Consider the following 26,976-nt stretch of genomic DNA (forward strand, 5'->3'; position numbering starts at 1 on the left):
TCGGCTGTATAACATGGCATCTGGAAGTGACAGTGAAAGGGGTGTTTTGTGGGAACAACCCGTTCATTGAAATTTACTATCATGGCGGGGAGACATTAGACAGTTTTTCAAATCTCAACAACCCCTTTCTATAAACTCTATTAGTTCATATGGACCTCACGGGAGGAGTTCTTGCTCTTTAGCAACTACTACAGAAGAAGTCAGCAGACAACAATATCATCCAATAGGTAGGAAAGAGTGAACTTGCTCTCACCGTCCGAGTAGTCGATGAAATCACGGGTCCTCCGTGCGGCAAGGAGACATTAGATGAGAGCGCTCAAAGGCTAATAGCCGTTTTCGCACACAGCCGTGTGCTTCTTCCGGCCGGAGGCCGGAAGAAGCACACGGCTGTATGCGAAAACGACTGTAAGCCTCTGAGCGATCCCATCTAATGTTTTTTCACAACTTAGCACCCCGTCAGTATTGCAATTTCGTAGCTATGGCCACTGGACATTATCGGGAACTGCTGCACTGTTTTGTAGACAAAAATATCAGCTACTATAGGGGTTCTCCGACCAAGTTGCTGTAATTCTTTTTTCCCTGCATGTGTAGGTAGGAATTCCGAGATATACTGTTACATATTTAATTCAGTGCTGTAAAAGTCTGGTATTACTTTTGCATGAAAGCAGGTCAGTATGCCTACAGGTGCATGTATTATATATATATATGTACATATACACATACTGTTGATGTATACAGTATAATGTGCTGGCATGTAGCTCTTTTGGGCAGATGAATACATGTGGTTACTCAAGCGTAATTCATTCAACTATGAAGATAAATTAATATTTCAGAGTCTGTTGTCTGTAAAAGGATTTTCCCATAGAAACACGGTCACTTCCAGTCCAAGTCATCGACTTAGCTACAAACTAATTCCCATTCCTGGCACGGTAAACTCTGTTTGACCGACTAGGCCTATGGGAAGTAAAACATGGATAGCAGTAAAGCGGAGCCATTTACCTCTTTTCATCTGGCTCTGACAAGCAGTCCAGCCCGCTAAGATTCTGGTCCATTCAACGTAATTCCATCCAGAACCAATCAGAAGAGACCAAGGTGGGCTCCGCCCCCAGTTGCCCGAGGATCATGAGACACTGCCGTGTTCACATGGAGGCAGGTCCTACACCTTCCCCGGACAAACCATTCCCTCCTCAGACAGAGGGAGTCATAGAGATGGGGCCTTGCTTCCAAAAGGGCCCCTGAAAAACAAAAGTAAAGAGGACAAACAGGATTAAGAATAGAAATATTGTTTGAATGCGTTGAAAATGGCGGCACAAGGTCATCACTTACAAGATGACAATGATTTAAATAACAATGCTGCTCAAGGGGGTAAAAACACAGGGCAAACAATGGAGAAAAATAGTGCAATTACTGGGAAAAAACTTACAGTGCAAGTAATGGCAAAAAAAATTACAGTGCAATCAATGGGGAAAAAATCACAATGCAAACAAAAGGGAAAAATTACAGTGCAATCAATGAAAAAAAAAACCAGTGCAAGCAATGGTGCAAAAAAATCACAGGGCACACAATGGCACAAAAATAAAATATAAAAATTCTATTTTCACTGTATGGTTCATGTTTATCTCAATGGATACCAGAAATAAGAGAAGACCAATGCATCAGAACAACATAGGACTTCCATATCAGTATCAATATTCTCATAACTAGATAAAGAGACGAAGCAATGAGGTCAACTCTTTAATCCGTAGGGTGTCTTCCCACTTTGCGGTTTTTGATGCAGTTTTTGAAATCAAAGCCAAGAATGGATCATCGGGGAGGACATCATGGAGGGCAAGTATAAAGGGAAGACTAAGATGCTTTAACCTTTTCATTCCATTTCAGGCTTTGGATTGAAAAACTGCATGAAAAAAACCTGCATGTGAGAACATGCGCTTATAAAGCAGCAGTATAGTGGGGGAGGCAAGATGAGCTATAAGGAACGTGTTTCCTTTAAAATATCTCCACCGCTATTTCTGGCCTCTTACAGTTTCCAGACCGAACAGTCCTCACTACCATCCTTTGTCCACAAGTGAGTTTAATGGTGGCTCTTTATAGTACGACATAAATCTCCCCGTAATGTCTACTAGATGCTTCAGTGACTGCCCCCCTGTATTATTTTCTGCAGGCCATATCCCACCGACTCCCCCCTCGTCCAAGATGTGAGCACTTGGGGGGTTGTGTCTGGACTAACCGCAGCGCCTGCTTTCAGTATAGAGACTCTGCTGTAGCCAGAGAAATATGTAATGCATTGCCCTCAGCACTCAGGGAGAGGTCACAAAACGTACAAGACCGCAGCATCTCTTAAAGGGGTTCTCCGCTCCACACACACTGCACAAAAAGCCTTGTCAAGGCAGAAAGGGGGAAGAATCCCCCCCCCCTCCCCCTTCTAGGTTGGGAAAAACCATTAAAGGGGTTATCCAGGAAAAAACTTTTTATATATATATATATATATATATATATATATATATATATATATCTCAACTGGCTCCAGAAAGTTACTTTTTACTTACAGATTTGTAAATTACTTCTATTAAAAAATCTTAATCCTTTCAGTACTTATGAGCTGCTGAAGTTGAGTTGTTCTTTTCTGTCTAAGTGCTCTCTGATGACACCTGTCTCGGGAACTGTCCAAAATAGAAGCAAATCCCCATAGCAAACCTCTTCTACTCTATGCAGTTCCCAGGACAAGCAGAGATGTCAGCAGAGAGTACTGTTGCCAGACAGAAAACAACAACTCAACTTCAGCAGCTGATAATTATTGGAAGGATTAAGATTTTTTTAATAGAAGTAATTTACAAATCTGCTTAACTTTCTGGAGCCAGTTGATATATAAACAAAAGTTTTTTCCTGGAATACCCCTTTAGCATCCATGCTTCTCCAGCCAGGTTCCCCCACGATAGGGTTGTCGACTTTCTTTCCAAAAAATACCAGCCATGCTAATTTGCATAATTAAAGTGCAACTGTCATGAACTCCGGGCTATATAACCTACACACAGCCTTTGTACTGTGTGCAGAGGGTGTGTACAGCACCGTTTTTACCTTATTTCTGCTTTTATCACCCAAAAAATGCTTTTGATCGCAGCCAGACACAGTCGGATAGGCGTGGCGCGAGATACACTATGCCCCGCCGCCACCACCACGCCCACCCCTGTACGTCAGCACTGGGACCGCTGTGTGATTGACACACGGGTCCCAGCGCATGCGCCCCTCAGCTCAGCTAACAAGCGCCGTGGCATATGGTATCCAGGCCAGCGCTCACTCCCGCCGCCTGCCTCCTCAGTGCGCCTGTGCAGTGCTAGAGGCAGAGAACGCACGTCCTCTTTGCCTCTAGTAACGGGGACTGTCCTGCGCGCGTTTGCAGGAGAGAAGAAAGAAGAAGCAAGAGGACAGCAGCACAGAGTACATAAATTATAAAAGGTGCATATCTGAATAAACTTGTTTTTGGCTCGCACGTTAGCTGAGCCGAGGGGCGCATGCGCTGGGACCTGTGTGTCAATCACACAGCGGTCCCAGTGCTGACATACAGGGGTGGCCGTGGTGGCAGCGGCGGGGCATAGCGTACCTCGGGCCACGCCTATCCGACTGTGTTGGCTGCAATCAAAAGCATTTTTTGGGGGTGATAAAAGCCGGCAAAAATAAGGTAAAAAAGGTGCTGTACACACCATCTGCACACAGTACAAAGGCTGTGCGTAGGTTATATAGCCCGGAGTTCATGACAGTTGCGCTTTAATTATATATGCGTGACATCACAGGATACACATGTGGGGGAAATTTAGTCCTATTCTGACTCCTATAACTTTTTTATTTGACCTTATGCACCTTTCACCTTGTTTTGATGTGACTTTTTGATTGTTTTTTTTTTTTTTATTCAATTTGATTGCTTTTTTTTTATTCAACTACAACTCCCAGCATGCCCTGATACAGCCTGTGGCTCAGCAGCTGCCCCAAATGAAAACTACAACTCCCGACATGCTGGACTATATAGTAGAATATAGTATAGGTCAATGTTTTCCAACCAGGGGTGCCTCCAGCTGTTGCAAAACTACAACTCCCAGCATATTGGACTATATAGTAGAATATAGTATAGGTCAATGTTTTCCAACCAGGGGTGCCTCCAGCTGTTGCAAAACTACAACTCCCAGCATGTTGGACTATATAGTAGTATATAGTATAGGTCAGTGTTTTCCAACCAGGGGTGCCTCCAGCTGTTGCAAAACTTCAACTCCCAGTATGTTGGACTATATTGTAGTCTATAGTATAGGTCAATGTTTTCCAACCAGGGGTGCCTCCAGCTGTTGCAAAACTACAACTCCCAGCATGTTGGACTATATAGTAGTATATAGTATAGGTCAGTGTTTTCCAACCAGGGGTGCCTCCAGCTGTTGCAAAACTTCAACTCCCAGCATGTTGGACTATATAGTAGTATATAGTATAGGTCAGTGTTTTCCAACCAGGGGTGCCTCCAGCTGTTGCAAAACTTCAACTCCCAGTATGTTGGACTATATTGTAGTCTATAGTATAGGTCAGTGTTTTCCAACCAGGGGTGCCTCCAGCTGTTGCAAAACTACAACTCCCAGCATGTTGGACTATATAGTAGTATATAGTATAGGTCAATGTTTCCCAACCAGGGGTGCCTCCAGCTGTTGCAAAACTACAACTCCCAGCATGTTGGACTATATAGTAGTATATAGTATAGGTCAATGTTTTCCAACCAGGGGTGCCTCCAGCTGTTGCAAAACTACAACTCCCAGCATGTTGGACTATATAGTAGTATATAGTATAGGTCAGTGTTTTCCAACCAGGGGTGCCTCCAGCTGTTGCAAAACTTCAACTCCCAGTATGTTGGATTATATAGTAGTCTATAGTATAGGTCAGTGTTTTCCAACCAGGGGTGCCTCCAGCTGTTGCAAAACTACCAATCCCAGCATGTTGGACTATATAGTAGTATATAGTATAGGTCAATGTTTTCCAACCAGGGGTGCCTCCAGCTGTTGCAAAACTTCAACTCCCAGTATGTTGGACTATATCGTAGTCTATAGTATAGGTCAGTGTTTTCCAACCAGGGGTGCCTCCAGCTGTTGCAAAACTTCAACTCCCAGTATGTTGGATTATATAGTAGTCTATAGTATAGGTCAGTGTTTTCCAACCAGGGGTGCCTTCAGCTGTTGCAAAACTACAACTCCCAGCATGTTGGACTATATAGTAGTCTATAGTATAGGTCAGTGTTTTCCAACCAGGGGTGCCTCCAGCTGTTGCAAAACTTCAACTCCCAGTATGTTGGATTATATAGTAGTCTATAGTATAGGTCAGTGTTTTCCAACCAGGGGTGCCTCCAGCTGTTGCAAAACTTCAACTCCCAGTATGTTGGATTATATAGTAGTCTATAGTATAGGTCAGTGTTTTCCAACCAGGGGTGCCTTCAGCTGTTGCAAAACTACAACTCCCAGCATGTTGGACTATATAGTAGTCTATAGTATAGGTCAGTGTTTTCCAACCAGGGGTGCCTCCAGCTGTTGCAAAACTTCAACTCCCAGTATGTTGGATTATATAGTAGTCTATAGTATAGGTCAGTGTTTTCCAACCAGGGGTGCCTCCAGCTGTTGCAAAACTTCAACTCCCAGTATGTTGGACTATATTGTAGTCTATAGTATAGGTCAGTGTTTTCCAACCAGGGGTGCCTCCAGCTGTTGCAAAACTTCAACTCCCAGCATGTTGGACTATATAGTAGTATATAGTATAGGTCAGTGTTTTCCAACCAGGGGTGCCTCCAGCTGTTGCAAAACTTCAACTCCCAGTATGTTGGATTATATAGTAGTCTATAGTATAGGTCAGTGTTTTCCAACCAGGGGTGCCTTCAGCTGTTGCAAAACTACAACTCCCAGCATGTTGGACTATATAGTAGTCTATAGTATAGGTCAGTGTTTTCCAACCAGGGGTGCCTCCAGCTGTTGCAAAACTTCAACTCCCAGTATGTTGGATTATATAGTAGTCTATAGTATAGGTCAGTGTTTTCCAACCAGGGGTGCCTCCAGCTGTTGCAAAACTTCAACTCCCAGCATGCCCGGACAGCCGTTGGCTGTCCGGGCATGCTGGTAGTTGTAGTTTTGCAACAGCTGGAGGCACTCTGGTTGGGAAACACTGGTATAGGTGATGGTGCAACATTCCGGGAGTTGGAGGATTGCTTGGATAAATATCGGCCATTGCATTGACTGTATTTTTAATATAAAAATACCGGCAAGGTGACCAAAATACCGGCTGTGCCTATAAAATACCGGCTGTGCCAGTAAACCCTATCCTCGATAACAGCTGAAAAGCCACTCGTCGTGGGACCCGGCAAGAGAAAAGTGGTTGTCTAAACTAGACAACTGTTTTAACAAAGCGGCAGCAGCTTAGGTGCTTCAGTAGGCTATGTCTCATTTATCACAGGTTGCGCCTTAGACAGGGATATTAGCCCCGAACTAAACAGCTTTCCTATGTTTTTAGCTGTAGGGATGGCAAACATCGAAAGAGGTTTTCAATGATCGGAATACAAAAAAATTGTTCCAACTTTTGCCTGCACATATACATTTTCCTGTACTATTAAACTGATACAGTAAATGCAAACCCGTCACGTGCACTTGGAGTCCAATGTGCAGGTATCAGGTTATAAAGCAAAAAGAGCTAAGATGATATCAGTATCGCTTCAGATTCAGCTCATTCTGGCTTAGGAGTCCAGTGGGCAGGACTACTTAGTGATTGACAGCTATCTCTATATGCACACTCGTACAGGTAAAGCTGTCAATCACATAATAAAGCATGCTCAGCTCAAACAGTCCAGAGTCAGCGCTCCAGCCCGCCCTAGTTCACCACAGTCTTTATGTTTACTGATCATGCATTCTCCCTGTTCCCCTGATGATGTTCCTCAGTGACTGGCTGCAGCCAGTTAAAAGGGGTACTCCGGTGGAAAACTTTATTTATTTTTTTTAAATCAGATTTGTAAATGACTTCTATTAAAAAAAAATATTAATCCTTCCAATAATTATAAGCTGCTGAAGTTGAGTTGTTCTTTTCTGTCTGGCAACAGCGCTCTCTGCTGACATCTCTGCTTGTCTCGGGAACTGCACAGAGTAGAAGAGGTTTGCTATGGGGATTTGCTTCTACTCTGGACAGTTCCCGAGACAGGTGTCATCAGAGAGGACTTAGACAGAAAAGAAATACAGGTACCCATTTGTAATATTTGTATATCTGCAAGAATACTTCTTGCCTCTAGATAGAAATTAAACCAATTACCATATATACTCGAGTATAAGCAGAGTTTTTCAGCACGATTTTTCGTGCTGAAAACACCCCTCTCGGCTTATACTCTAGTGATCTCTCCGCCCTCAGTGGTCTTCAACCTGCGGACCTCCAGATGTTTCAAAACTACAACTCCCAGCATGCCCGGACAGCCATCGGCTGTCCAGGCATGCTGGGAGCTGTAGTTTTGAAACATCTGGAGGTCCGCAGGTTGAAGACCACTGCGTCCTTCGTCATAATTCAGACCCGCCCCCCCCTTCAGTTTTGTACTCACATCCGCTCGGCGGGAAGGAAGGGTGAGCTGGTCCAGGTCATCTGTGCTGCAGGGACCGTCCGGTGGGGAGGGATAGTCATTCTGGGCTGTCCATCTTCACCGGGGGAGCCTCTTCTCCGCGCTTCGTGCCCGGAATAGTGACGTTGCCTTGACGATGACGCACAGGGACGTGAACGCATGAACGTCCCTGTGCGTCGTCGTCAAGGCAACATCACTATTACGGGGCCGGGCCCGAAGCGCATAGAAGTGGCCTTCCCGCCGATCGGAGGTGAGTACAAAACTAAAGGGGGTGGGGGTGTCTGGATGATGACAAAGGCCGCAGTGGTCTTCAACCTGCAGACCTCCAGATGTTTCAAAACTACAACTCCCAGCATGCCCGGACAGCCAATGGCAGGTTTAAGACCACTGTAAATGACAGGCGGTGATGATGAAGGGGGGTGGGGGTGGGGGTGGGGGGGGGAGGGACTGATGACAGGCGGTGATGAAGGCGGGGGGGGGTGATGACAGGGTAATGATGAAGGGGGGGATGATGACAGGTGGTGATGATGAAGGTGGGATGATCGGGTGATGATGATGGGGGTGTTAATGACGGGGGTCTGGATGATGACAGGGGGGATGATGTATTTACCATCCTAGGCTTATAGTCTAGCCAATAACTTTTCCTGGATTTTTGGGGTGAAATTAGGGGCCTCGGCTTATATTCGGGTCGGCTTATACTCGAGTATATAGGGTACATAATATACATGAACTGACAAATAGAGTTTATAATGGTTTTCAATGTGAGCTTAGCCTAGCTGGACAAAGAAATAAAAGGGACAGATGTATTTACTTATGGGACAGTTGGGTTTCTAAGGCTGCGTTCACATCACGATTTCTCCATCCGACTTGAGTACACGATTGTACAACTTAATAAAATCATATGAAATCGTATATAAAGTCGGATCCATTGACCTCCATTAAAAAATCGGATCCATTACACACATCCGATTTGATACGCATCCGTATTTCACACGATTTTTGTTCAGGTCTGAAATTGTGGTCAAATCGGGATGTGTGTAATGGATTATCATTGTTTTTACCCTGTTTTTGTGGTGTAAATTTGTCGCAGTTTTTCTCAGATGCCATTTAGAGACTTTTCATTACGACTTTTGCTTTAGAAGCTTTTTTAAATATTGCGGAGCTATTCCATAGTCTGGTTAACTTTTTGCGGTGGTCGTGAATTTATCATGTGCAACTGTCGCATGGTTTGTCACAAAGCCCTCAATTTGACGCAAATCTACATCAGCCCAGACCTGACTTAGAAAACTGACTGTTGGCAGCACGTTTAAAAAGTCTCACATTTTTTCGCACATTTTGATGCATAGAAATTTGTAGAGGAGGCGCCATACAAAGGGGAGTAAAAAATGTGTACCACACCATATTTATCACAAGCCCCGCACCATTTAACAAATTTGGGGCATGTACACAGTTTTCCACCACACAAATTAAAGGGGTAAAAAGATGTACACCTACTCCACTCTTGATGAATTCCCCCCATATAGTCTACATACACTCGTTTAGACACATTTCTGGTGCATTTGCTCTCAATGGGGGAGATTTATCAAACCTGTGCAAAGGAAAATTTGCCCAGTTGCCCATAGCAACCAATCAGATCGCTTCTTTCATTTTGCAGAGGTCTTGTTAAAAATGAAAGAAACAAGCTGATTGGTTGCTATGGGCAACAGGGCAAATTTTCCTCTGCACAGGTTTTGATAAATCTCCCCTAATATCGGTTGTCTCTAGACCTAGAATGATGGATCGAGAGGGAAAGAGGCTTCACGGTGTTAAGATTTACAGCGCAGATATAAGAATGCATCTTAAATTCCCTCTTCGACCCTTTCAATCATTAAGAGCTCTGGTCCTATAGCCGTGTCACACAGCTGCCAGGGCCTACTCATGTTGCCTGGCAACCAAGCAGCCTGGACGCCACCAGGGGGATCTGTCTCTGTGAACCTTTTTTGTACCTCTGGCACTCTGCCCTCCATGCCCTGTGAAACCACAAACATAATGAAGTTAACTCAAATGCTGCCACTGTGAAAGAGAAAGCCCTGGCAGGAAAAAATCTCCGTAATGACATTGACATCGATTTGCTATATCTGGCATTACGGACAGATGAGATAAATTCTGATAGAACCGGTGTAGTATTTTTTCCGTAACCTTCATTGGAACAAGTAGGCCCCCAGACAATGCCCGTAGCATGCCCAGAATACCTCCACCCCATGCTGCTCATAACCAAACCCTGAGAGGTTCTCTTTAACCTAGATATAGATTACACCGAAGCGAATGCACCAATAATCCCTGTATTTATTTCCCCTCCTGTGCATTACGTCTTACTAAACTCTTCAGAGACTTGGCAAATACTTATAGAATTAACCCATGTGAAATTTAAAAGACGGGCAGGAGGAGGCACAGACAGTGCAGGAGCCAAGCGGCTTCCCTCTGCCAGACCCACTGGGCTACTGAACAATCTGGCCTCTTTGTAAAGACATTGGAAAGGGGGGTAGGAATCCCACATGTGGGATAGAGGATTTGCAGAATTATAGAGGAGAGGAACGAAAGGCACAGAACCCCACATAGAGACTCCAGTCTGTAAGATCTTGGAGCCAACGCTTTGTATGGAACAGTGTGAGGATGGAAAGCAAATGACTGCAAGAGCTGCCCTATACCACGCCATCTTCTATGTGAAAAGTGAGGCCGCCATTTACATGACCATAAATACAACAAGCACAATTATATCCTGCATCTTTGAGTCCTAGATTTATCGTAAGATGTCTTCTTTGTGATGAAAATTCTATTAACTTAGGGTTGCTATAAGGGTCAGTAGCTTTGCATCTGCAAGTGTTGCCTGAGGTAACTAAAAGCCACTTATCCCCTATATTTAAAGTGTTAATCAGGGCATAAATATTTTTTATAATTAGGGTCAGGGAGGTGATAAATTAAGAAAAAAGAAACATACACTTACTTTGCTCTCTCCCGCGCCACTGCCGGTATCACAGAACTACAGACCTTGCTCCTGATGGCCCACAGGTCAAGGAGGTTGTGCCAACTCACAGCAAGGATGTCTCCTCCTTCCCCACCCCTCCCTGATTGGCTTTTAGCATTTAGCCCTGTATGTCAATCAGTAAAGACAGGGAAGGGTAGGGGAGGGAGGAGGCATGCATGTTGTGGCTTGGCACCACCACCTTCCCTCTTGAGCTCTAAAAATGATCTAGAGCTGAATTTTTTTTTTTAATGGGGAATAAAGGAAGCTACTACATGCCTATGGTCAGCTAACCTGGTAAGGTCACACATCATTTAGCTAAGCCCTATCTTCTACATTCTCCATAGGCAAAGATGGTTCTCTATCACTTATTTGTAGGCTTAGTGTCATGTTGAAAATGCAGTCCAGTCTGTGGTCAGAACACCTTAGAACAAAATAAGCTGAGCATATGAATATATACATATATATATATATATATATATATATATATATATAATTTTTTCTTTATTATTATTATTTTTTTTGGGGGGGAGGGGGGGGGGGTATTCTTATAACTTGTATTTTATTCATTCACATCTCAGCTCATTTTGGGCTTAAATGGGTACTCTGCCCCTAGAATCTCATCCCCTGTCCAAAGAATAGGGGATAAGATGTCTGATCGTGAATATCCCACCGCTGGAAGCCCCGCGATCAGACATCTTATCCCCTATCCTTTGAATAGGGGGCTAAGATGTCTAGTGGTGGAGTATCCCTTTCAGTGTCCAGTGGTCTGTGTCAGCTAATCAGTAATGGACAACAATCAGTGTATATACACTCACAGGGAAAGCTGTCAATCACTGAGCAGGACCACCCACTGGACTCCTAAGCCCATAACGATCACAGATGTAAATGAATTAAATACAAGTTATAGGAATCTTTCCCCACAAAACAGCTCCTCCTACTCTATAAAGATTATATCTGCTGACTGGACAGCAATCTCAGGGTGATAGTTTTTCTTTAACGCTGGGATCACACAGTATTTTACTCAGTATTTTTAGCCAAAATCAAAAGTGGAATCAACACAGAGAAGAACTTTCTTTTCTTTAAAAGGAAAGAAGACAAAAAGAATAATCAGATCCCATCAGTTCTCCCGCACCCCCTCCATGTGCTCTCGGTGTCTGAACAAGCCTGCCAATGGGAATCAGGAGTGGGCAATGGAACATGGCAGCAACCTAATTTGTAGCCTTAGTTTTTTTTCTATTTTTACCCTCATTGAATTAGCTTTCAAAAGTATCAACAACATCTTTCTAGGTGAACGTGAATTAATTTTGTTATTGCTGCCAAATTTACTGTCATTTGTGCCAAGGATGCCCGGCTGGCACACATGCAAGTTCTTAATGAAGGACAATTAGTTGTTTAATGAAAAGGTCTCTTCTAAAGCAGCCCATAAACCCTGAGTCTGAGAAAATAATCCCCCTTGTGTGGTAGCGGTAGAAAGAAAAGCCATGGCACTAGACAGTCCTAGTGCAAAGTGTGGCCTTTCAGCTTGTCCCTTTATGAAGCCAGTTCTATGATTCAGTTGTTGTGCTAAAAATAAAGTATTAATATAATAAAAAGGATTTTTCTACATTTTGTCATGTTATAACCACAAATTCACATTTATTTTAAATATTGCGATTTTATGTTTAGGAGTCCAACACAAAATAGTCCACTATTTGGAAGTGAGCGGAATATTACATGGATTTCAAAATTATTTACAAATACAAATCTGAAAGGTGTTGAAAGCTTTACTGTGAAATTCCTCAGTACAAATACACCTGTTCTGTAAAGGCCTCAGAGTTTGTTAGAGAGCATTACTGAACAAACAGCAGCATGAAGACCAAGGGGCTCACCAAACAGGTCAGGGATAAAGTTAGTAGTACAAAGCAGACTTCATCATTAGAGAATGGAATGAATATAGCACAACAGTAAACCTACCAAGACAAGGCTGTCCACCCAAACTGACAAGCCGGGCAAGGAGAAAATTAATCAAAGAAGCCACTAAGAGGACCATGGTAACACTGGTGGAGCTGCTAAAATCTGAAAACAGCTGAGGTGGAAGAATCTGTCCAGAGTATTACTATTAGTCATGTACTCCACAAATCTGGCCTAGTCAGATGAGACCAAAACTGAACTCGGGTGGCAGAAAGCCAACACTGTCCATCACCCTGAGTACACCATCCACACAGGGAAGCATGGCAGTGGTAGGGAAACTGGTTAGAACTGAAGATGGAGCCAAATACGGGGAAATCCTTGAAGAAAATCTTATGCAGTCTGCCAAAGACTTGAGACTGGGACAGAGGTTCATTTTTAGCAGGACAGTGGGAGTAATTCATCAAATTGTTTAGTTTTTTTTTTGTAGTTAGCATTAATTGTCGCAGCCGATCTCCATGCGACTTTTCTGCATTTTAGAAATATAACCACATTGTGGACTGTTTTAGAAGAATTTTTGCAGTGGTTAGTGATTTATCAAGTTCAACTTTGTGGAGAAAGTCGCAAATTTGTCACACACGACCTCTTTTACACGTAATTTAGACTAACTCCCACCATCCGAAAGAAAGCATCTAAACTGGTAGCATGCTGAAGTGAAGTGGCCGTGCGAGAAATGTATCAATTGCCTTGTGACTTTTGACGAATTTGTTGCAAGCAAATCACCGCAACACGTGTCCTAAACCTGCACAGAGAATAGACCATAAATGATGAATTACCCCAAAGATCCTAAACATACAGCTAGAGCTACAATGGAATGGTTTAGATCAAAGCATGTAAATGTCTTAAAGGGGTACTCTGCCACTAGACATCTTATCCCCTATCCAAAGGACCCCCGCGATCTCACTGCTAAACCCAGCATTCTTTTAGAGCGTCGGGTGCAGCTCCGGAGGCTCCATGCCTCGCACATGAGGTCACAGCCACGCCTCCTCAATGCAAGTCTATGGGAGGGGGCGTGACAGGCACCACGCCCCCTCCAATAGACTTGCATTGAGGGGGCATGGTTGTGACGTCATGAGCGGGGCACGGCCGTGACCTCATGAGCCTCCGGCGCTGCACCCGTCACTCTAAACGAACGCCGCCCCACATCGCCAGTCATCCGGCATGGAGCAAAGTTCGCTCCGTGCACTGGATGTCTGAGGTACCGCAGCAAACATCGCGGGGGTCTCCAGTGGCGGGCCCCCCGCGATCAGACATCTTATCCCCCTATTAGATAGGGGATAAGATGTCTAGGGGCGGAGCACCCCTTTAAAATGGCCCAGTCACAGTCCAGACCTGAATCCATTTGAGAATCACAGACGATCTCCTGATCTCCATCCAATCTGACTTTGCTTCAGCCTTTTTACCAAGAAGAATGAACAAACATTTCCACCTCTAGATGGTATAGACATCCCCCAAAAGACAGCTGTAACTGAAGTAAAAAGGTGGTTCTGCCAAGTATTGGTATTTGAATGGCACCAATATAAAACAAACCATGATCTGGAGTAAGGATTATCTGGGCTTCATTGTACAGTATAAAGAAGGAAGATAAGGGTAAGACGTATACAATGAATTACAAGGCTGCAGTGGACATGGATTAAGGAAGCCTGCCAATCACTTTGCTTGAAGAAACACATAAGGTGGCTTATTCTGTATGCATATCCACGTACAAGGAGCAAGAATTGAAGCAGGCTGTTTCCTCACAAAGAGAAAGGTCAAGGCAAGAATCTTCAGAAAAAGACAAGGAAAGGAGATGAACACGAAGAATAGTTTGAGAAGAATATCCTCACCATGAAGGACTGACAATAAAAAAGCCCATTGTCCTTTTCAGAATCCATCTCCAAGGTCAGAAGAACTCTGAATCATACAATAAGTCCACCATACTTTCTTCCACATTCAGTTGCTGGAGTATGAGGACAAGATATCTCAGCATGATAATAATAAAGGAGTTTGTCCAGATAAATATTGACTACGCGTTTCGAGTAGTCACACTCTTCCCCAGTTCCTTAAGGACCCGAAGAAGAGTGTGACCACTTGAAACGCGTAGTCCGTATTTATCCAAATAAACTCCTTTATTATTTTACTCAGTCCGTTCCCACGGTTTATTTTTAACTCCTTTCCTTACTCGAAACGCGTAGTCCATATTTATCCTGATAAAACTCCTTTATTATTTTACTCAGTCTGTTCACACAGTTTATTTTTAACTCCTTTCCCTCCTTTATTTTTAACTCCTTTCCTACTTCAGCATCATTTTTATATTTCCTCCACCCTGTTACCTTTTCCTTACAGGATGGTTTTACGGAAGGTGATACCTTTGGAAAAAACCACGATTGTATTTCTGGATGGGACCCTATCCAAGGATCTGCGGAGATCTGCGAACCCGGGCAAACTGAGAACACACCAGAATAGTTGTGTCAACGCGATTCATGGTGTTGTGCCCAGGGCACGACACAACCAGGTGAGTGACACACCATATATATTCTAATGGTATATATTTTACACCCAGAATAACAGCACATAGAGCGCTTGTATTTTGTTCTCTTTTTCCATTTCTAACCTATACTTTGATTAAAGGGAACCTGTTTTTGGACCCTAACATACGCTCATGCCGGACTGGACCCCCACCCTGCAAGGCTTGGTCAACATCCCTTGGCTGTTCTATATCACTACCAGTCTCCTCCAAAGCTTGCACCTGTGCGGTTGACTTTCGCTCCCGGGCATGCATAGTGCCAAACGTGTCTGTCTTCATCACTATACTGTGCATGTGGATATCTTCCTCTCACAGTCCCAGTGCATGCGCAGTACAGTGATGAGGCCGGGTCCAGCACACCTCACAGTGCTGCGTATGCCTGGGGAGTACAAGGCGCATGCACAAGCTTTGAAGAAGGTTGGCAGCAATGTAGGGTGCTGAAGATGTCGTTCAAGCCAGGAGGGGGAGGAGTTGGACTTATTCTGATATTGTCTCTGTCCTGTTGACTCTTCAATGGCAACTTGCATATAGCTATGGAGTTTAGCAAAAGAAACAGGTATTTTCAGGTAGGGCGCATCAAAACAAATAAGAGCACCTGAACCCTAGATGTGTCCCTCTATATTCCTCTGCAGAGCTTTCCTGGCTGTATCTATGGTTACTACCTTGTTTTGCCATGTAAGTGTGAGTCAGAACACAGGTGATAAGTGGCGGAAATGGGGAATGAGCATAGAAACCTTTTGCTGTATCAAAGGCTGTGACGCAAGTCGAGGCATTCGAGAGAGGGCATCGGCATCAAAAGTGTTAGTAATGCTCAAGAGATGCAGAAAACAAGATAGCGGAGAGCAGGCAGAAAGAAATGGATGGCAAAATATGTTCTGCAAAGACAGAGCTGTATGAAGACGGGTTAACAGATAGCCATGTAGTACAGGCATGTCTGCTTTATGGACAACATAGCAGTAGCCATTCTTAGATAGTAAATTAGATAGTATGGCCAATAACTTATTGCTGAAATAAAGATGCACATATGTGTCCATATTATGATAGTGTGAACCCAGCTTTCCATAAGGCAGTCATTTACCAGTGTCCATGTGATGCCCGCAATAGCTGGACCTTATTTGTTTCTTCTAAGCCAAATAAAGACCCATGGTATTTGAGTTTGTTACATAAGAATAGCAAGGGAACGCTGCATCTAAGCCCCTCCCATAGAGACACATGGTGGGGGCGGCCGACACACCTCCTGCACAGGGAGTCGCGGCAGAGCCGAGGCCCCGGAAAGGAGATCGTGGGGGGGGTCCTAGCAGTTGGACCCCTCGCAATCAAAAGCTTATCCCCTATTCTGCGAATAGGGGATAAGTTATATACCGCTGCAGATCTCCTTTAAGAGTGTGAAAGATTCTACTCAAATAGGGAGTATTTGAATCTGTACAGTCTTTCTGGCTGCAGACTATGGGGAACTTCTGGGTCAGTAGCTGTCACAGCATGCTAGCATTTGTAGTTTTGCAACATTTGGAGGGCCACAGTTTGGAGACCAATGCTTTAGAAGAAGGATATACAAAGCAGCTCTCTTGCATCAAAATGTGGCGCTAGAGACAGTCGCGTATATAGAACAAAGTGGGCTCCATAGCAAATATCGAAAAATTGGCTTCCTATTATGGTATGTGATGTTGACCACCAGGACAGAAAGGCTGTGGTGTTTCTTTCCCTTGTATTCCATTACCCATTGGTCAATATCCCCTTTATTAATTTGCTGACAATGCAGTTCTCTGGAGAGAAGATTTCTGCAAAATCTCCCTCTGAGGGCCCTATAGCAGCCTCATGGTCAACCCCTCTGGTAAGGACCACCATGGCTGGAGAAATGCTTTGCATATTCTTCTTCCCAGAATTTTCAGTGTAACATGAATGACCAGTCTCCAGATACCTTCATGGTAGTCTCTCAAGGAGAAACATAACCCCCTAGGGTCCTTTAGTGCTTTCAAATATTTTGCATGCAAAAGAAAGCCATAATGGGGTCTGTTAGCATTCACAAACCAAACCAAAGAATTTGATGTAATAAAGTAAAAAAAAAAAAAAGGCATGCTATAAATGATAAAGAACGTGAACCAATATTCTTTAACAATTTATTTGACTTAAACAGTAACAAAACCCCTCCAGAAAATCAGCTCGAGCAAGCCAAGTTGATGCCCCAGTCCTCGAAGTCCTGCCTGCATCTGCTCCACATATGAAGACAGCTGTGGTGCGCAAAACCACATTATGTAAAGATTACTGTGCCAAAGTTATTTCTGAAATTATTCTATCCCGCTGCCCCATGTGATTTTGTAACCATAAAGGAAAAAGAGACAAGCACCGTGCAACAAGGCGGCTCGAACAGCTGTCATTGGAGCTATTGCTCGGGTAAAAGATATCCGTCATGTTCTGAAATACTACCTGACACTTTCCCTGAAACAATGGCTGAACACAATTCCTCCACAAAAAAATAATAAAACTGCAAATTAAAGTAACTAATGATGAAATATTCAGCTTTCTCCTCGTACATTAACAGTATAATTACGTACAGACAATGAGCCATGCTAACAGAGAAAGGCTGGGCTTACAAGGAGCGATAAATGTATCAGACCAACAGCTAATAGGATCCCTACTTGGCATAAGAAAGCACCACTTTCCCCATAATGGATGTCTTCATTAAATTTCTTTGTAGATGCCACCATTGAAGCCATTGCAGTGTGATCAGACAAGAGTGAAGGCAAGATAATGATGGTTCTAATATTTACATCTAGTGGTTTATACTACAACCCAACATTAACACAGTTGGCAAACACTGAGCAACACAAAGATGTGGGAACCCCAAATAGAGGAGCTTCCTAAATCTAGGATCAAGGAAAAAACGAGACAATGCTGACAGAAAACAATTGCAAGGTATAAGCTGCAACTTGACTACCAGATACGGACAACCCCCTTTTTTTTTTTATAAATCTCACCCATCGGGCTACTGATGGTCAAACAGACTTCTTTCTTCAGGGTTCTCTACAAGAAGTTCTTGCAGTTTTCATTGGTGAAAGACGGAACCATCAAGACTGAAATTTCTCAGCTACACGTCAATGAAAAATGCTAAATGTTCTTGGTGCCCAGTAAGGGTATGGTGTAGTTAGGGCATCCATAAAAAACCATGGCCAATGCCCACAAACAGCAAAATGGTGCTTAATTGGCGGGTATGGTTTTCTCCACATCCACAATCTGCAATGTCAGGTTGTACCCTAAATCTCTACTGTGAAAGGTGGAAATCCAACACCTGACACTTGGTTGTTTTGTGGGCACCTTGTCTATGATAGAAAATAATAAAAAGAAGAGTCTTCATTTTTTTCTTGGATCAATACAAAATGTACCAAAAAAAAAAAAAAAACAGTAATATGACTCTGCAGAAAACTGGAAATATAAAGAGGTCTATGTGTGATCTCCTGTGACAACTTAAAGGTGGCCCTAATGTGGTCCAGCTAAAGTCTTATTGGGTAGTATTCGCAAAGCAAATTCGTCCTGGTTAAATGTCATATATATGGCTTGTCTATAAAGGCTTTTAGCAATTGTCATGAACATAAGCTTTACTTTATCCTTAAAGTTCAGAGAGGATTTTTGAATGGAGTGTAAGGGTTAAGGCCCATGAAAACTCCCTGTTCAGACAGAAGAGGCGAAGTGCATTACAGCCTATAACTCATTGCGCAGTCTGAACTGCAGGACATTAAGGGATCAATGAGAGTCCCACGAGGAAGGGAGGAAGAAAATCAGCAGATAATAGGGAAGGAGGCCCCTCTAGCTTAACCCAGCAAAGAGCAGAAGGTGGAGGAGCCCAGGACATTTAACACTGTATACTGTCTATGTAAAAGGCCAATAGAACGGGGAAAACGTAGTTTGTGTTTCGGCCTACATATCAAATAGAAAGAAAATTATTCTATATATGCATAAAACTTTTGGGACTCTTGGGGCCATATCCATTTTCTATTCCCTTTTTCTTTTCCTTCTTTTACCCCTCTAGAACAGGCATCATAGACCACTTTACCTACCATATAGGACAGAATGAAAGGGTAAAATATGCAAAGTTATAGCCAAAGTAGTTTGCGAAAAGTGTTATGAGTTCTAAAATGCTATCAATGGGATTCCACTGCACAGTGCACAATACAGAATTTCAGTGGCAGAGCTTTTCACTGCTGTAAATCTGAACATTAATACTTCACCAAATACATTGCTGTCTATGTCTGTTTGGTCCCACACCGGCTGCCCGTAATATTTCCGGGTGGCAATTCCGTAGTATGAACCCAGCATAATAGTTGTTCCTCCACAGCCAACTCAGGTCATATCTAAGGTACAACCAACCTGACAACGAGAGGTGATCAGGAGCAATGTCTGAAAATATTATTTTGCTTGATGCTAGGAACAAACCTCCAGCATATGGGGCTTGTAATAGGTGAATTAAAGGGGTATTCTTAACACCAAAAGAAAACAAGTAGAATGGTGGGGGTCCATCCCATTGATCCCAACAGCAGAGGGAAAACTACCTCTGCATGAATGGAGATCCAGCCCTAATGTGTGACCACTGCTCCATTCATTCTCTATAGGGCTCCCAAACATGGCCAAGCTCTATGTTCCATTTATCCAGAGGACATTTTGTCCTCCGTTCTAAGAATTGGTGGCAGTCCTAGTGGTCCGACCCCAACTTTTTCATGATGAGAACACACCTTTATGCATGTCTGGGGTAAACATAGATATATTCTAAGATAAAAGTAAAAAAAAAAGGAGATATATGGGTAGACAAGATGGACTAGGTAGTCTGACAACAGTCCAACTCAGTCCATTGTCTATATTTATTGGCCTTTCCTGAGTTTAATAGAATTACAATAAAGATGGCGGCAGTGTAGAGATAGTATGTGGAAGGACAATACAACAGCAGCAGTAATGTCCTGCGGGACAAGAAGGGGTCAGCTGGATTTAGGACTGCAGCTGCTCTCCCTATCCTCTTTCCTGCACTAATTCCTCATTATCATGGAAAGCGCAGGCTACGACATGCAGGCAATCACTATTTTAACACTTTTTATAGGTGGACATACATGAATAAGAACATGCAATACAGCAAATGCATAGCACTGTCATTACTTCGAAAGAAAAACACGCTAATCCTGCAGGCATGACATTAATCACAAGATTACCTCTCTGTATACCTCACTATGGGACTGTGGGGGGGGGGGGGGAAGTCTTATCTGTGGGTTAGATTCTAGCAGTGCAAAAGCTTCATAAAGTGGGGTAACCTCGGCCTATATTTATCTACATCTGTACATCTGTGTACCCCAATCTATGGCCCCTCCGATTTTTGCAAAACTACAATTCCCATCATGTCCAGACAGCCAAAGGCTGTGCTCGGATCTTCACACCAACTTGTATGTATTAGGATTAACAAAACTTGTAAGGCCACAAACATAACACATTTCAGGGCATGCAGCACCCGTTCCTCAGGTGTGCAAATTACATACAATAGCACGGAAAACAGAGTCCGTTTATAATCCCTCTTATTGGCGCCAAAATGATGTCATAGGGGGCTAACCAGCTGTATAAAGTTGTTACTATTTGTACTATTGGTTAGCCCCCTATGACAGAATTTTGGCACCAATAAGAGAGGTTATAAACTGTTCTGTATTACTGTATGCCATTTGCACATCTGAGTAAGGGGCGCTGCATGCCCTGAAACGCTTCCAATCTAAGGTACAATCAAACCTGGAGATGATCAGAAGCAATGTCAGAAAATATTATTTTGCTAGATGCTAGGAACAAACCTCCAGCCGATGCGGTTGGTAAATCCTAAGTAGGTGAATTAAAGGGGTATTCACATCACCAGACGTTTTCCCTTAACCACAGGAGATAACTAGTAGATTGGTTGGGGTTCGTCCTACTGATACTGACAGCAGAGAACAAATTACCTCTGAATGAATGGAGCACCAGACCTCATGGTGACCACTGCTCCATTCATTCTCTATAGGGTTCCCAAACGTGGACAAGCTCCATGCTCCCTTTGCACATCTGAGCAAGGGGTGCTGCATGCCCTGAAATGGGTTATGTTTGTGGCCTTACAAGTTTTATTAATTCTTATAAATTCAAGTTGGTGTGAAGATCCTAGTAGCACCATATTCTTACTCGAATGGCCATACACCTGAAAACCGGGACCCCCTTTCATAAAAAAAAAAAACTTTTTATATATTATAGATTAATGTATGCAGAAAAACTTTCCAATTGTATGTAATTAAAAAATATGCTCCTTTCTATTTGATTTTCCACTAGGGTTCTCCCTACCAGTCCTGGCCGCAAGCCCTTTTTATAGATTTCAGACTCATGCTGGAGTCCTAAATCTCAGACTGCAGCCGGGACACAGACAAGCTCAGCACTGCTTCCTGCCTGTCAATCAGACAGGCAGGAGCAAGCACTGTGCTCATAGCACAACAGGGCATACTCCTAACTCTGCCTTACTGCATGCCCTCATTCATTTTACTATCTGAGCTCCGATCTTTGGTCTCTCTGCACATGCAGTTGTAAACAGAGAGAAGATTCAGAGCTGCCAGCTGCTGTTTTCACAGCCTCTATGCCGGGCCGCGCCCCCTTCCTCCCTCACACTAGGACTGCTGAATGAGCAGCCAAGAAGACAATAAATTAGGTAGAAAGAGAGAGTTTTGAATGAAAAGGATTAGGGAGAGTTTAGATTATGATAGGTACTCTTTAATTTTCCTGTTTGATATTTTGCTACTCCAGTGGACCTGAGATCCTAACCGTCACCCGGTGGCAACACCGTTCCATTATGTTGTTGTGTCTTTGCTGCACAGCAACAACAGGTGAGCGGATTTTAACCTGCATTATCTATGAGATGATTTTCAGACATATTACACTATGTGGAACTCTGCTGACCTTTTTTTTCCCATATAGATCTACAAGCTGGAGAGCTACTGCTTGAGGAACACTAATGAAGGGGAAGTCTAGGATGTAACTGGCTTTGTTGTAATGCACAACATGTAGAGTTAGCCTAAATGTCGGATAATATAAGGGTGAGACTCGCATAATGCCAGTCTGGGATGTAAATAAACGCCATAGTCTTAGATGGCAATATGTGTATCGGTATAGGGCTGGCAGCGCCTAGCTGTATGTTACGCCTCTACGTATCCATAACACTTACTGTGCCAGTGTCAAGTGTGAACACAAGAATGGGTGTATTGGGGTGTGAGATGTCGGCTGGCAGGGCTCCTACGGGAGCTGTGAGCACACGCTGGTGCATTAGTGACTGGTATGGGAGACAGCACTTCTCTCCGAGCTATAAATACACATATGAGTGTGAGGGGGAGGCTAGCGCTACATGTGTCTGATCCATGACTATAAGCATTGCGTGCTACATAGACTTGATGTGCGAGTCATTTGACAGTCCACGTCTACTCTTTATATCAGTGTTTCCCAACCAAGGTGCCTCCAGCTGTTGCAAAACTACAACTCCCAGCATGCCTGGACAGCCAACGGCTGTCCAGGCATGCTGGGAGTTGTAGTTTTGCAACAGCTGGAGGCACTCTGTTGGGAAACACTGCTTTATATTATGATGGTATAGCAGGGTATGTCATACAATGAATATTACTGTGCTTTAGTGTTCTGAAGGTTAGGATGGCGATACCTCTGATAACCATTACAAATAGTTATCCTCAATCCACAGGATAGGGGACAACATGCTGAACATTTGGGGCCCGAGTGCAGGAGCCCCCACCTATGAGGAGAAAGAAGGCAAAATGCCTCAGCAATGTTCAGAAGCCCTCCGCGTGGCAAAATGCCTCAACAATGTTCAGAAGCCCTCCGCGTGGCAAAATGCCTCAGCAATGTTCAGAAGCCCTCTGCATGGCAAAATGCCTCAACAATGTTCAGAAGCCCTCCGCGTGGCAAAATACCTCAGCAATGTTCAGAAGCCCTCCGCGTGGCAAAATACCTCAACAATGTTCAGAAGCCCTCCGCGCGGCAAAATGCCTCAGAAATGTTCAGAAGCCCTCCGCGTGGCAAAATGCCTCAGCAATGTTCAGAAGCCCTCCGCGTGGCAAAATGCCTCAACAATGTTCAGAAGCCCTCCGCGTGTCAAAATGTCTCAACAATGTTCAGAAGCCCTCCGCGTGGCAAAATGCCTCAACAATGTTAAGAAGCCCTCCGCGTGACAAAATGCCTCAACAATGTTCAGAAGCCCTCCGCGTGGCAAAATGCCTCAACAATGTTCAGAAGCCCTCCGCGTGGCAAAATGTCTCAGCAATGTTCAGAAGCCGTCCGCGTGGCAAAATGCCTCAGCAATGTTCAGAAGCCCTCCGCGTGGCAAAATACCTCAACAATGTTCAGAAGCCCTCCGCGTGGCAAAATGCCTCAGCAATGTTCAGAAGCCCTCCGCGTGGCAAAATGCCTCAGAAATGTTCAGAAGCCCTCCGTGTGGCAAAATGCCTCAGCAATGTTCAGAAGCCCTCAGCGTGGCAAAATGCCTCAACAATGTTCAGAAGCCCTCCGCGTGTCAAAATGTCTCAACAATGTTCAGAAGCCCTCCGCGTGGCAAAATGCCTCAACAATGTTAAGAAGCCCTCCGCGTGACAAAATGCCTCAACAATGTTCAGAAGCCCTCCGCGTGGCAAAATGCTTCAGCAATGTTGAGAAGCCCTCCGCGTGGCAAAATGCCTCAGCAATGTTCAGAAGCCCTCCGCGTGGCAAAATGCCTCAGCAATGTTCAGAAGCCCTCCGCGTGGCAAAATGCCTCAGCAATGTTCAGAAGCCCTCCGTGTGGCAAAATGCCTCAGCAATGTTCAGAAGCCCTCCGCGTGACAAAATGCCTCAGCAATGTTCAGAAGCCCTCCGCGTGACAAAATGCCTCAACAATGTTCAGAAGCCCTCCGCGTGGTGCACTCCACTCTTTTCAGGGTGAATTTACCCTTCGTTCTTGCAATAGAGGTTATCACCCACCGATTAGCATGTTATCCCTATCCAAAGAATAATTGACATAGGAATACCCCTTTAAGTAGTTGTAAACTAAGGGGAAAGGGCGCACCTCCATCCGCTAACAATACTTATAAAGCTGGGTTTATATACATATAGGGGAGATTTATCAAAACCTGTGTAGTGACAAAGTTGACCAGTTGTCCATAGCAACCAATCAGATCGCTTCTTTCATTTTTAATGAGGCCTGTGAAAAATGAAAGAGATCTGACAGGTTGCTATGGGCAACTGCACCGCTTTTCCTCTACACAAGTTTTGATAAATCTCCCCCATAGCATATAAGTCTTTTTAGCCAATAGCAGAAGTGGGTCCAAAACAAAGGAAAACATTCAGATTTTTTTCAGAATAGTTTTCTATACTAACCAAAATGCTGTGTGAGAAACCAGGTTTGTGACTTTGCACAGTTTTTTTCAAACTCAAAATCAAACAAGTGAAACTTTATTCATAATGGAATGAAAAGTTAAAGGGTTACTCCGCTCCCCAGCATCCGCAAAATTCCACCTCCACCTTCCTGGACACAGTGTGTGTGGTCCCCAGCGAGTTCTCCCCCCCCCCCCCAACACCAGCCTTGATTAGTAGATCTCCTCCTATACTCAAACAGGGTGAGATCTATCAATCGAGAATGGTGGGATGGGAATAAGCCCTCAGGGACCGCCCTAGGATTTGAAGTTAAAGGGGTACTCCCGTGGAAAACTTTTTTTTTTTATTCAACTGGTGCCAGAAAGTTAAACAGATTTGTAAATTACTTCTATTAAAAAATCTTAATCCTTTCAGTACTTTTAAGGGTCTGTATACTACACAGGAAATGGTTTTCTTTTTGGAACACAGAGCTCTCTGCTGACATCATGACCACAGTGCTCTCTGCTGACATCTCTGTCCATTTTAGAAACTGTCCAGAGCAGCATATGTTTGCTATGGGGATTTTCTCCTACTCTGGACAGTTCTTAGCTTCTGGACAGAGATGTCAGCAGAGAGCACTGTGGTCATGATGTCAGCAGAGAGCTCTGTGTTCCAAAAAGAAAACCATTTCCTCTGTAGTATACAGACCCTTAAAAAGTACTGGAAAGATTAAGATTTTTTAATAGAAGTAATTTACAAATCTGTTTAACTTTCTGGCATCAGTTGATTTTTTTTTTTTAAGTTTTCCACGGGAGTACCCCTTTAGGGGAGCCTGACAGTTTCTTTTTAAAGGGATTACCCAGGATTAGAAAAACAAAGTTGCATTCTTACAGAAACAGTGCCACCCCTGTCCTCAGGTTGTGTGTGGTATTGCAGCTCAGTTCTACACAACCTGACGACAGGCGAGTGTAATTTTTTAGAAGAAAACAACAATTTTTTTCTAATCCTGGATAATCCGTTTTAAAGCTATTGCTCAGTATTGTACATTTATTAGTAGGCATACCATAGTCTGTGCCATGAATATACCCAATGGTGTACTGCAGTGGTCCCCACCCCAGTCCTTAGTACAGTGTTTCCAAACCAGGGTGCCTCCAGCTGTTGCAAAACTACAACTCCCTGCATGCCCAGACAGCCGTAGGCTGTCCGGGCATGCTGGGAGTTGTAGTTTTGCAACAGCTGGAGGCGCCCTGGTTGGGAAACACTGCCTTAGTATGTTGTATATTGGGAGAGTATGATCACATGTAATGTTGCTGTATATTTCGGGGGTCCATCTGAAAGTATGTATACATGTAACAGTGTGTGTATACGATTTCGGACTTCCTTCTATACAGAATGGGGCTTGTATAGGTTCTACGGGGCCATATGGATGGTAAGGAGGTGAAATCTTGTAATGGTGGGAGCATAGTGTTCAATAGGGTATGTCCGAAGGTAATGGTGGACGTTGGCACATACCTTATGAGGCTCTGATGGACAGATAAGGTGGCTGGCGACGCCAATGTTTGTGCTCTGAATGGTGTATCGGCATGTGAGGGTAAGGCTGGCACTAGTTTTATATTGGAAATGTGACACTCCGTCTCTGGAAGCATATTGAGGCTTGAGGCTGGCAGCTGCACAGTGTGTGTTTACACAGACATTACCGCGGACTGTGTAACTACCGCTAATATAGCAAGAGCTGGAAAAGATGGTCGAAGACGGAAAATAAGAGATAGGATAGTGGGGAGGAGAGGAGCTCCGGAGAGAGGAGAGGAGCTCCGGAGAGAGAAGAGGCGTGAAAGGCCGGAGAACACGGAGAGGGAAGAATGGAGGGCGCGTGAATTAACTTTACTAACCCAAAGATGATGAAGGGAGAATGTAATGGAGGAGGAAATAAAAGAGACAGACGGGAAGGAATGAGACAGCTGGACAGCCACAGACCCTGCAAGTGTCAATCTGGTTTACAGTAATGTCTGTCTATAATGTAACCCAGAAGGTGCAGGATAGCAGAGCATGATGGAGGGAGGGATGGAGATGTGAGATAGTACAGGGTATCACCAGGGATGGTGGGGAAGGAGAAGAGCGAGGGGCGGCAGAGATGGAAAGTAAAAAAAGAGAGAAGAGAAATGGTCACAAAAAGTGAGGGAGACGGAGCTGAGGCGTAAGGGGCAAACAGGGAGGGAATGTGCATGGACCCAACCATGAGAAGGAAGAGAGGACGAGGCCAAGAGGGGAGAGAAACAAGGCGGGCGAGAAGATCGTAAAAAGAAGGAAACAAAGACAAGTACATCAGGGAAGAAGCAGTAAGATGACAAGAGTAGAACAGGAGCAAAAGAAAGAAAGAAAAAAGGCGCATGGGACTACCGAGAAGAGACGGAGCCGCTGGGAAGAGAAAAAAAAAAGGGAAGTGGCGAGAAGACAAAGAAAAATGTGGAAAAAAAGAGGGGTGACAGGATTGGATTAGCGCACAAGAGTGATGGTACCAGAGATAATGGGAGAAAGAGAGACATCCATATTGAT

The 26,976-nt window shown here is 43.9% G+C and overlaps 1 protein-coding gene and 1 long non-coding RNA gene across 7 annotated transcripts in view; one reads left to right on the forward strand and one right to left on the reverse strand.

Annotated features, from left to right (window-relative positions):
• Positions 1 to 21,868, forward strand: part of LOC130296964 (uncharacterized) — a 44,814-nt gene extending 22,946 nt beyond the window's left edge. For 2 of the 3 annotated variants that reach the window (XR_008849349.1, XR_008849350.1), the window contains exons 3-4: positions 14,880 to 15,048; positions 17,195 to 17,901. This is a non-coding gene — a long non-coding RNA (uncharacterized LOC130296964). Of the gene's footprint in view, positions 1 to 14,879; positions 15,049 to 17,194; positions 17,902 to 21,840 lie in introns of those variants that run through there. The other variant, XR_008849351.1, reaches the window with a different exon arrangement.
• The window catches only part of THRA (thyroid hormone receptor alpha), a 111,299-nt gene extending 86,833 nt beyond the window's left edge, over positions 1 to 24,466 (reverse strand). For 3 of the 4 annotated variants that reach the window (XM_056549060.1, XM_056549058.1, XM_056549056.1), the window contains exons 1-2: positions 9,589 to 10,270; positions 1,000 to 1,235 (exon numbers count right to left, since the gene is read on the reverse strand). In XM_056549060.1, coding sequence (XP_056405035.1) covers positions 1,000 to 1,009 — 10 coding nt within the window. In that variant the 5' untranslated portion in view covers positions 1,010 to 1,235; positions 9,589 to 10,270. Of the gene's footprint in view, positions 1 to 999; positions 1,236 to 9,588; positions 10,271 to 24,447 lie in introns of those variants that run through there. The other variant, XM_056549057.1, reaches the window with a different exon arrangement.
• Positions 24,467 to 26,976: the final 2,510 nt, after the last annotated feature.

Source organism: Hyla sarda, chromosome 12 (assembly GCF_029499605.1).
Source record: "Hyla sarda isolate aHylSar1 chromosome 12, aHylSar1.hap1, whole genome shotgun sequence".
Lineage (NCBI taxonomy): Eukaryota > Metazoa > Chordata > Amphibia > Anura > Hylidae > Hyla > Hyla sarda.